General features: G+C 41.7%; 1 protein-coding gene across 1 annotated transcript; it reads left to right on the top strand.

The window, feature by feature from the left end:
• The first annotated feature begins 3,332 nt into the window (after positions 1 to 3,332).
• Positions 3,333 to 5,683, top strand: LOC146871728 (E3 SUMO-protein ligase KIAA1586-like). The gene is made up of 2 exons (XM_085599769.1): positions 3,333 to 3,392; positions 3,500 to 5,683. The coding sequence occupies exon 2, from the start codon at positions 3,539 to 3,541 to the stop codon at positions 5,522 to 5,524; it is 1,986 nt and encodes a 661-aa protein (XP_085455895.1). The 5' UTR covers positions 3,333 to 3,392; positions 3,500 to 3,538; the 3' UTR covers positions 5,525 to 5,683.
• The last annotated feature ends 6,813 nt before the right edge of the window (positions 5,684 to 12,496 follow it).

The raw sequence follows: 12,496 nt of genomic DNA, 5'->3' as shown, positions 1-12,496 counted from the left end.
CCGTACTGGAGTCAAGCCTTTGCCTCCTCATCAAACTTTGGGTTCACAGGCGAACGACTCATTTTACATTTGTACACATAACCACAAAGTTTACTGCTGACCCTCCTTCTGCCGCCTCTGTTCATTAGGCAAAGGCAGAAGCGTTTGCAAAGGCTTCGCTTTATGAATAAAGTGAAGACATCAAAACTTCAAGGTGGAAATTAGACAGGATGATTTTGCGTACAAAATGTGATGAAAAGAAAAGATAGCATGCAGTGTGGGAAGTAAAACCAGAGTATTGCACAAACAAACAGAATGTGACACAAGCAGTGGGTACCCACAGTGGCATGTGCTTGACCAATATCTGTTCAGCATAGACTGTGCTGATGCCTAGTGCGGCAGATAGGCGCGTACTGGTGTTCACACAATACATATATATATATATATACAAAGTATTTTTCGGGGAGACGCCAACACGCCCCTCAACTTACCTTAAATGCGTGGCAAAGGCATGTGCTGTAAAAACATACACATGGTAAAAACATGTGTGTTAAAAAATGTGTCAGTAAGGCACAACATGGTTAAAACCTTGTTGTAAAGGCTGTTTTTTTTTTCTTTGAATATAATTGTAATCTGAATGACATGCTTCCTGAAGTTGCAGGATGTTGAGCTTGTGCAGACAGACAAAGCAAATACGAGCATGCTGTGCATTTACATTTCATAGACCTTTTTGTTTGGGGAGAAATGTAGACCTTTATATTGGAAGCAAGACTGCTATTTTTTTTCTTATGGAGTATATGCCTTGGATAATGTTTGAATAGATTATAGGAACTGTTAGCTAAAATAAAATGTTTACCTTTGTACACTAACAGAGATCTAGCAGGGGTATTGCTGGTCCTGGAATATATCTGGCCATTTAAAGCATTTCGTGGGGTGTATAATGAATGCATTTACTCTGTCTTTGCGGTAAGGCGGTGGCGGTGCCTTCACATGACATGATCAGCTTACTCTGTCAATTTCTGCAATAGTGAAGGACTCATTACAATTCAGGGCACGGATTGTTTCCCATCACTTTCAAAGATCATGTCAGGTCCATAATATATGTGGTATCTAAAATAGACATTTCTCTTGTGGCGGCTTTGGGGGGGGGGGTGCTCGGGGGTGTGTGGCTGCAGAGCGCGGGACTGATTGTGGCCAAACGGCTGACCACACATTTCCGACCTTTGCCAACGCTTGTGTTATTTTTTGTCCCAAAAATCATATTGCAACTGGTTACACTGATTTTCCATTAGGAATTTTTTGGGAGATACAAGCGTACATCAACATTTTACTAAATGATGCTGCAAAGATATGGCACCTAATGTCTTTTTTCCTACTAGCATTTTTTTAAAACATTTTATTTTGAAAGCAAAGAACCATCACTCTTGGTTTCAAGCTTCTGCAAATATTTGCATATAAACAGAGAGCGTTCTGGGAGCATTATACATAGCCTCATATTACTAAACTTTGAAATTGTGTGTACACATTTATACTGGAGCCGCCTTCAGTAGTGAAGGCCGAGCTTACGGCATTTACTTTTAATGCTCACCCTAATAATGGATGCTTTTCATTAATGAACCATAAATACAAGTTTGAACAGCATTAACACATGGACCCACATATTACCTTAACTGTAGACAATGGCCTTTCCTAATCCATAATGTGGTATTGTAAACTGGCAGCCAACGGGTTTGTGCTGTAGGGGGTTGCTGACTATCTTGTCTTCAGTTGCAGGTTTCCAGTCTGTAAGGTATTTGGATAGGAGTGGTCAGGTGCGAGTACCCACAAAGACAAGGTAATTCTGTGTACGTTCCTCGTTGGGTTGGGGGTTGCTGGGTAAATAGAATCACAATCTGCACCCCTTTTCTTTTGCAGGTTTGGGAGACCGTACTACGAATACAATTGCACAGGCAGACGGGAGTACAGGCAGAACAAAGAGGTAATTGTTTGCTAGAGTTAAAGGAGTGCATTTTCTGTTGCAGGTTTTGCTGCCAGACTGTGGTGCATCTTGATCATTGTAGTATAATATACTTACCCATGTTTTCTTCTGTTGCAGGCTTCGCAGGCAGACCCCCATACTTTGACACAGGCATACGTGAGTTCAAGCAGGAGAGGTAATTGTTTGGTAGAGTTAAACTGTGGTGCATCTTGATCATTGTAGTATAATATACTTACCCATGTTTTCTTCTGTTGCAGGCTTCGCAGGCAGACCCCCATACTTTGACACAGGCATACGTGAGTTCAAGCAGGAGAGGTAATTGTTTGGTAGAGTTAAACTGTGGTGCATCTTGATCATTGTAGTATAATATACTTACCCATGTTTTCTTCTGTTGCAGGCTTCGCAGGCAGACCCCCATACTTTGACACAGGCATACGTGAGTTCAAGCAGGAGAGGTAATTGTTTGGTAGAGTTAAACTGTGGTGCATCTTGATCATTGTAGTATAATATACTTACCCATGTTTTCTTCTGTTGCAGGCTTCGCAGGCAGACCCCCATACTTTGACACAGGCATACGTGAGTTCAAGCAGGAGAGGTAATTGTTTGGTAGAGTTAAACTGTGGTGCATCTTGATCATTGTAGTATAATATACTTACCCATGTTTTCTTCTGTTGCAGGCTTCGCAGGCAGACCCCCATACTTTGACACAGGCATACGTGAGTTCAAGCAGGAGAGGTAATTGTTTGGTAGGGTTAAACTGTGGTGCATCTTGATCATTGTAGTATAATATACTTACCCATGTTTTCTTCTGTTGCAGGCTTCGCAGGCAGACCCCCATACTTTGACACAGGCATACGTGAGTTCAAGCAGGAGAGGTAATTGTTTGGTAGGGTTAAACTGTGGTGCATCTTGATCATTGTAGTATAATATACTTACCCATGTTTTCTTCTGTTGCAGGCTTCGCAGGCAGACCCCCATACTTTGACACAGGCATACGTGAGTTCAAGCAGGAGAGGTAATTGTTTGGTAGAGTTAAACTGTGGTGCATCTTGATCATTGTAGTATAATATACTTACCCATGTTTTCTTCTGTTGCAGGCTTCGCAGGCAGACCCCCATACTTTGACACAGGCATACGTGAGTTCAAGCAGGAGAGGTAATTGTTTGGTAGAGTTAAACTGTGGTGCATCTTGATCATTGTAGTATAATATACTTACCCATGTTTTCTTCTGTTGCAGGCTTCGCAGGCAGACCCCCATACTTTGACGCAGGCATACGTGAGTTCAAGCAGGAGAGGTAATTGTTTGGTAGAGTTAAACTGTGGTGCATCTTGATCATTGTAGTATAATATACTTACCCATGTTTTCTTCTGTTGCAGGCTTCGCAGGCAGACCCCCATACTTTGACACAGGCATACGTGAGTTCAAGCAGGAGAGGTAATTGTTTGGTAGAGTTAAACTGTGGTGCATCTTGATCATTGTAGTATAAAGGATTGCCTGCATGAGCTAGGCGTCAACGTAAGCCATGTTCCCTTATCTTGCAGGCTTTGTGGCACAGCAGGTTAAAACCGGCTGGCACGGAAATGTTCAAGCGCAAAGCTGTCACTATGGGAGAGTGCAGTGCGTCACCACAAAGGAAGAAATGTTGCCTTGTATTCAAGGAAGAGTGGATGAAGGAAATTGTGGAGGCTGAGACGCAGAAATCGCGAAGCAAGGTCCGCGTGCAACTCGGGGAACTTTTCCAATACAGTCCAGACGTGGGCTTGATTTGCAAAGCATGTGCCGAAGCCAAGATTGTTGGGGACTTTTCCACAGGGAAGGAATGGAGTGATGGCTGGAAACTGGATTACATGAAACGCCATCTACTTAGCAAAGTACACGAGTCTGCCATGGTGATCTTGAGAAACAGAAGTGCTGCTGCCAGGTTTGGTTTTGGAGTGCGGGCAATGCTGACAGAAACTGCCACTGACAAAGCAAATAGAATGGAAGTAGGTGAACGCCAAAGATCTGTGCCTGAAGAGATAAAGATTCTCATCAACAACGTGCTGCTGGCAGTCAAAATGAATACTTCAATGTTATCTGTACAAGACATCCATGACCACCTAGCTTTGTATGTCAAGATACCAGACAGCTGGAGGAGCAAGAACTATGCCTTTGAGTTCCTTGAGGCCATCAATAGCGTGATACACTGTGAAGCTATGGCAGAACTTCGTAACGCTTTGTATCACACATTGATAATTGATGAGAGCACTGATATTTCTGTTTCAAAAATGCTCATCCTGTACTTCAAGTTCCGACCAGTAACATCAACAGAGCACAAAACACAGTTTGGGGGCATAGTGAAGCTGACTAGTTGCAATGCTGAGGCTATCACTAGTGCTGTGAAAGATTTCTACACTGCCAATGAACTGGACCTTATGAAAATGGTCATGTTCACATCTGATGGTGCGTCCGTGATGTTGGGTAAGAATAATGGTGTTGCTACTCGCCTTAAACAATCCATACCTCATCAAGTTGAGCAGCATTGTGTCGCCCATCGAGAAAATTTGGGAGTTGATGATGCCTGGAAAAGGGTTCCAATGGTTAAAGAGATGGAGACATTATTGAGGACTGTCTACACTGTGTTCTCCAGATCTCCAGCAAGGAAGTCCAAGCTGGATGAAATTGCATCGGTCACTGAATGTGAAGTGGTCTCTTTTCGACCACTGAATGAAGTCCGGTGGCTTTCAAGGCATTTTGCTGTTGGGGCACTAATTCGTAATTACGAGGCTGTTCTTAAGTACTTTGAGCATGAGAAAGTTGAGGAGAATGATCCAGTTGCTAAGTATTGTTATAAAAAGCTATCAAACTCCAACTACCATATTTCACTTGCAGTACTTAATGACGTTCTGGGTGAATTTGCATCTTTGTGCAAACTGTTCCAAAAAAGTTCTCTGACTACTGTTGAAGCTGTACAGTATGCAAGAGCAAAGATTGGCCAAGTTAAGCAACAGTATTTGGGGGACACTGTCTTTTGGAGCAGTAATGTAAGAGATCTGATGGTGTTGTACAAGGAAAGGCAAGAGTTTGACAGTGGGCCTATTTTGTCTTTTGTTTCCCTTCTTTGTGAGCACATGCAAAAAAGGTTCCCTGAAGATGAGCTAAAAGAATGGGCAAGTTTTGAAATCCAGGCTATGGCCGCACAATCACATTTTGATTTTGGGACTGAGAATATACAAAGACTTGTAGAAAAGTATAAAAATGTCTTGGTCCTGGGTGATTGCGAAACACCAGAAGATGTTGTTCGACAGTACAGAGACTATAAATATGTGGTGGCAGAACATGTAAAGGGTGGGTTATTTACCACCTTTCAAGACATGGTGAATTTCACTGTACGCAATGCTGCTCAGTATAGTGTGGTCTCTCAGCTTGTAGATGTCTGCGCAACGTTTCAAGCATCTAGTGCAGATTGTGAACGAGGATTCAGCCTCATGAATACTATAAAGAGTAAATTGAGGAATAGACTTAGAGCAGAAGCATTTGGATATGCTGATGAGGACAAAGGCCTACCTCCTGAACGGGCAAGTTGACCTAGATCGAGTTTATCACCACTGGAAAAATGCCAAAGATCGCCGTGAGAAGCAACCCTGTCACCCCTCTAGTGATGCCACTTGACATGTCTCCCTTATTGTTTATATGTGATATTGACAATTAACAGTGCTCAAGTTAAGAATATTTATTAAAATCTTATGATGGTACCACCGTTTAAGTCTTGTGCTTTTCTAAACTTGAAGTGTACTTGCCTGTGTAACCAATTCATGTCATGGCGTGTTTATCCAATTTGGAAACTGCCCTTAAGACACTTATTGTGGCACTGTATGTGTGAAAATGCACCATCTTTTCACTTATTGAAGTAAACGTTCTGAGTGACATTTGGCGCCGCGCACACGCGCGGTCTGGTTCCTGGCACACATAGCCATGGTTGCAGCGCACAGAGACCCTCCACTGCCGCACACAGAGCAAAGAAATTAGAGGGAACATTGACTACAATACCCATAAACCAAGTGGGTATCACGTGACAACCATAGAGTAGACCCCTATATATGAAGCATAAGAGAATACTACATCCTCTTTCTTTGCTGCTCCGCAGCCAGTTACGTGTTTTTTCACCTTTCCTAGTGTATGCATGCTTCGTTTTTCCTAGCTTGCTTAATGTTATTTACTTACACTTTGTTTGATTGTAGGGCTGTTGTGCGCACTGCTCGCACTGCCGTCTTTTCCCTGTGCGCGCTTTCAGCGCTGCCGCTCGTATCGGCCCCGCGTTCTATCGCACTTTGTGGTTTCATGGTATCGGAGCTTGCCGCTTTGTTGCTCTACAGGTGCTACTCCGTTTCCAGGGCACCGCTTGCGTGGGAGCGCGTATCGCCTCCCGGTTACGGACGCTTTTCAGTAAAGAAAAGGAGAAGCATAATCGGAGCCTCTGGTCCTGACATAGAATTCTCAAAGAAAGAAGGTTAGATAGGTGTACCGGAGCTATGAGCGGGCGGACGACATTGATGTTGGAGCGGCATTAGCAAGATAACCATGGGTCATGGTGCCGGTCTGTTAGGTATACGTTATCCATCGCATAATAATTCCCACAAACAGGCTGCGCCAGTCAGGAAACCCTCGGCCACATTCTGCCACATGGGGTGTTCACGCACAATGTCCTGAGTGAACTAGTAGGCAGGTAGACATGGGGCAACAGTTTGAAATTGTTGTGGTATGTGCATTTGTGACCGACATTAATTGTTAGATTCATTTTCAAGGTATCTCCTCAAACAACGTAGAGTCCCTTCAGGGGCCACACAGCCTCATAGCACCCACCGTTGAGGAAAATGTTTAACAACCCAATGTTAATTTGGCGTGAATGTACCATTCACCGTGACTGCAAGATAGTTTACAATTTCCCCAGGACACTTTAATTTCAGCAGTAGCTACTTTCGGTGCAAATCGTCCGAGGCCCTATAACAGGTAATATTTCTTCTAATATTCCATTCACATCATTTTGGGTGGAGTTTTATATAGCGCGAACTAGACCCGGAGGTATCAGAGCGCTTTACACAAGCACCAGTTACGTTACAGAGGGACACATCGTTTTTTGTGTTAGGCGTGGGGAAATTAAAAATGTTTTGCCCAGAATCACAGGATGTTGAGCGTCCCTGCCGAGCCTCGAACCCCAGCTTCGAGGTCGACCGCCCTACCTGATAGGCCACATTCTCTCCACATTGATGACATAAGGAAAGCCATTGCTTTCGGATTACCAGGCAAGAAGTGTGCCACCACTATTTCCTCATTATAGAGGTACACGTTCACATTGAACATTCGCCTTGTAATCTATATCACGTGAATATATTTGGGGGAAGTACATAAGGTAATATGTTTTGAAAGTACATTTACTTCAAAGGCGAGCCAGTTTTCAATTCCGATCACTAGGCATATTGTCATGATCTGATTTGCACACGCAGGCCAACAGTTGGGAATATCTAATGAATACATTCCAAGAAATATCAAATGAAACTACCTAATTTACTTACAATGAAGCAGGGGTTTAACAAGAGGACATACAATAATGTGGGCTGCGTTAAAAAAGGAAACTGCAACTATCCGATTTCACCATTAATGTAATCAAACCACTCACATTGTTAGCGGGTAAGCTGCTCGGTAAGATTGTGAGCCTAACATCACAGTATTAAACTTCACATGGGAAATTCTTTTAAGAAACGATAAACATATTACAATTACATCCATTACTAAAGGCCACATGCTTTTAATATCATCAGAAGTTGGGCTGTCACATATCATAGTGATACGTGTTTTGCGTCTACTTTAGTAAGACATTTACACACACTTTAGACTGCCTGGAGCATCTATATTTATATAAAATGTTACTCGGATTTAAGGGACAAGGCAGGTCCTTTTACTCCGGTGGAACATAATTATTTCCTGGGATGAACAAATTTAATCTAGAAATTAGACCTAGTTTAACCACCCAGGGTCATAGCTGGTGGCACGGAGTGTGGAATGACCCTCATTGGCACCAGATGGGGTTCAAGTGCCATGATTGTGAGCTGTTTTACACAGTTAAAGGTCTCCGCTGTTGACATAATTTACTTCAAATTACCACTTATGGGGGAGGCATACTAGTTATCCCATTTAGTACAGGTGGATCACAAGATGGAGCTGTAGGCACATGAATTGCTTTTCATGCAGCATGGCCTGTTCCTTCGTTGCCATAGTCATAGCAGTTCATATCACACCTTTTTGTCAACCAGTCAAATGTTTCCTTGGGTTACAATGCTTGAGGACTGGTAAACTGGGGTTTACGAAGCAACATGCCTTAAAGGGGGAAGTGGAGCTAACGCAACCAGTTTCTACACCATGCAAAAGTCCAACAGTTAGTGCTCTGGAACTGTTCAACACAGTTACTGTACCATGTATACTCAAGAAAGCAAAGCAGTTTGTTTTTATGTGAAAGATGCTTAATGTATGGGTTCAATTGACATGTGACACATTCTCTGGTTTGGGCGAGCAGTGCTACCAACAATAGACCTATGTGTTCACAATCTTCCCAGGTGGACATGAGGTGCAGATTCAGTAGCCTGTTCTCATCTAGAGCAGGGGGTTTGCATCTTTTTCTGCATTAAGAGCTACTTCAGCTCAAGCTTAATCATCTGGAGCAACTAATACATTTTATCACTGTACAATACCAACCATACACCTTTGACACTAGGGACTTAATCACAGCAATGAGTCTCTCTAGTTAAGCTTGAGTTACTATTCAGCTGTTGGCTTCAAACATATTTGGAAATGCAACCATTTTGCCTTTATCCACATATTTAAGGGTATGAAATAAAGCAGAATACTAGGGGTACATTTATGGGGACCTCGGGCCACACCCTCTGTTTCAGATCCACCCATGTGTTACAGCAAACAAATGATGGACAGAATGCTGACAATGCAAACATTCTCCCCCAGTCAAAAGATCTGGGTTAAATCCATCGTTCTTTTGCACACTACGCCACCCCAGTTTAGACCTAACCATATGCAAATCAGTCTTGACCCTGTGCCCCATGGGAACAGTCCAGACCGAAAACTGCTGTAACTCAGATCCACCCATGTCTTGGTTTGGGGTGGAGAGGCACACCTGCAATCCATGCCAGGAGACGACACAGCTTCAACTCTTTGAAACATATCAAACAAGCATTGGCATAGCCAATAGGTCTCGGCATTGGAACCTTATAAGTATTTAGTTAAGCAGTACAATATCCTTGGTGCAACAACATCAACTGTTGCATGACTAAACACTTATAAGGTCCCAAAGACGAGACCTATTGACTATGCCAATGCTTGTTTTGTAGGCTGCTGTTCACACTTAAGAGTTCACAGGTGCTGCTCACCCCAAGGCATTCAGACTCTTGCTCTCCATCAGTTGGTCTCTAAACTACCCACTTATTAAAAAGACCCTAAACCTCATTTCCACTCTCCGGTCCCCTGAGACTCCTGCTCAGGCTCAGTATCGCTAACCTTTAAATCAAGCTGTAGACTGCTGGAACATCACAACTAAGAAGTGTGTGTAAGGCCTTTATTTGTCCTTTCCTTATTATTACTGACCAGGAAACAGCTAACACCCTCTTCTGCATCCATGGCAGCCGCAAGAGTTTTGATGTCAAGAGGGATACAGGGTGCAGGAGAGTCAAAAAAGTACATATGTGGAGGTGGCATAGGAGGGATACTAGTGCAGTCATGCAGAACAGCTGCTGGAAGCAAGACTGTTGGGTCAAGGAAGGACGATGAATTATTACAGCTGTGATAAGAACACTGTTACCGCACTTGTCAGCACATCTTCATTTGAAGAATAGCTCTAATGGTGAGAAGCTAGTCTCTCGCATATTGAAAAGTTTCCTTTATTTTGAGGTTGCAAGTGATACTAAAGTTATTAGTATATACAATAAGGAAACAAAATTCACCAGAAGTATGTTTTTTTTTTAATTATTATTTTATTGAGAGTTCAAGAAAATACAATAATACAGTTCTACAGGATAAAGTGCATAGTGCGAAACTTTTAGAGTATAGGTACTCAAGCTGTCATACAATTAAACCACGTTGCAGAGAAAAAACAATGTCTAAAAAGATCCATAACAAGTAAAAGATTGGCTAAAAGCAAGAGGTACATAAAATATAAATGGCATAAGTGCGTAACATCGAGTAACATTAGTTTCAGAGAAAAACCTGAAAAATCAAACTTTCCTGGTTTTAGCAATTCGATTGAGAATCCACAACCCCCTCTCCACTTTTTATTCCATCTACTAACAGTCATTCTCCCTTGATCCCGGACTAATTCCCTATGGAGCTCCAACGTTTATCAAATTTCCTTGATGACCCTGATCTTAATGCAAATTTTCTCTCAAATTCTTTGATTTTACGAAGTTTCGCTATCCAGGCTTGGAAGGAGGGTATCTTATCGCTTCGCCAATTCTGTAAGATTAAGGATCTTGCTACTAATGATTCAACATATAAGCACTCTTCTTGTGTATTACTTAACATCATATTGGGGCAGCAACCCAATCCTGCAGTAAATTTATTGATGGAAATAGCGAGATCTATGGTGGCTCTCAGGTAGTTTTAAATTTCTTCCCAAAGCTTGCTAATTTTGGGACAATCCCAAACAATATGTGACCAGGTGCCACCGTTCTCTCTAGCGCAGCGAAAACACCTATCTTCAATTTGTGGATAAATATTATGCAAGAAGGAAGTTGACCTATAAATTAACCATTTTGTATAAAATTGCATACGTTTAAGATTCGCGCCTCTCAATACTATAGCATTTAGTTTGTTAATTCTATTCCAAGTTATTTTTGAGAGCTGCAACCCTTCCCTTTTCCACCATCTGTCTCAAATTTTTTCATTTATGGGGAAAGTCTTGTTTTCATCAAAGATTTTCACCCATGCACTAACTGACCGTTGTATCTGGGTATCAAAAGCTTCACTAATGCCTATGCTTGATGTTATACTCCTGGCATCAGACTTTTCCAAAAAGGGTTCAATAACAATAAATGACAATTTCAGCATGGCTTTAGAGTGTAGAAGCCCCATTTCTATCTCAGACCATGTCTTCTAGGAGTTGCAATTATCAAAATCCCTAACTTGTGAATAACCATTCTCTTCCCATTTTCTTATCTAATAAACTTCTCTCCCCCGTGTTCAAATAAGACAGCCTTGTCGAGCTATTTATTCGTGGAATGCCATAAAATGTTATTGATTGAGATTTTTTCTTAAAGATCCATTGGAGAGTCTTATATCGTACTTTCTTAGGGTACTTAACTATTCTTGTTGGATCTACAATATTATACTCCATTAAAATCTTGTTCATAAAAAAATGATCTTCCTCTAGGGGGGTATGACTGAGATAAAAATCTATAACTATTATGTGCAAAACTTGCTAATGTTTGGAAGGGACAACCCTCCCTCTGCAACAGGATAACTTAAAGTGCTAAGTGCCAGCCTCGGTGTTTTATTAGTCCATAAGAAGGATGAAAGTATACTATCTATCTCTTTAAAAAAAGATGTTTATAGTGCACACGGAACAGCTGAAAATAGAAAATTAAATAGGGGCAGGATAGACATACATATTAGTGCCACATGACCTAGTATTAATAGTGGGAGTTGGTTCCATCGTGTTAAATGGCGTTTCACTTTTTGGATCAGCGGGATATAGTTCAATTGAAATATATTCTCTACTTTCTCAGTCACATAAATCCCTAGGTATCTCTTTGGGCGAGTATTGTAGACTGATCTAAAATTTGGCAATAGCGAATCGATGGGACAATTGCACAGTAAAATTTCCGTCTTGAACTTATTTATTTTATAGCCTCCTATTGCTGGAAATCTGAGAAAATCCCCAGGATTTCCTCCTGGGTGCCTTCTTTAGGATTTAAAAAAGGACAATATCGTCGGCATATAGTTTATGTTAGTCACCCCTTGAAGGGGAGCAGTATGCGCCTTTTTCTGTCTAATTGCTATGGCCAGAGGCTCTATAAATAATGCAAATACAATTGGGGCTAGAGGACACCCTTGTCTAGTGCCCCTATTTATTGGGCAGGTGCCTACATTTATGGAGTTAATTAGAATTTGCACCTGTAGAGTTCCTGTATAACCGTCTTATTAATTGTGTGAACCCATCCGGGGAACAAAACTTTTCCAAAATTAAAAACAAACAATCCCATGAAACCAAGTCGAACGCTTATTCAGCATCTAAAAACCATGCCTGAGCCTCTGTCCTATTTTTATTTAAAAAATCCGATGCTTCTAGTAAAAATGTTGTATTGGTAGAAAGCTGTCTCCTGGCTACAAAGCCACATTGATCTGCATGTATGAGTGAGCCCACATTCCTATTAAGCTTGCTTGTGAGTAGCTTTGTGAAGATTTTATAATCAACGTTGAGGAGGCTTATGGGTCTGTAAGTGTTGATATTCTCCCTGTTTTTGTCCTTCTTCAGTATGCTAACCACTACTGCGGTATGG

Source organism: Triturus cristatus, chromosome 1_1, assembly GCF_964204655.1.
Source record: "Triturus cristatus chromosome 1_1, aTriCri1.1, whole genome shotgun sequence".
NCBI lineage: Eukaryota > Metazoa > Chordata > Amphibia > Caudata > Salamandridae > Triturus > Triturus cristatus.
This window is presented reverse-complemented; position numbering and strand designations above follow the sequence as displayed.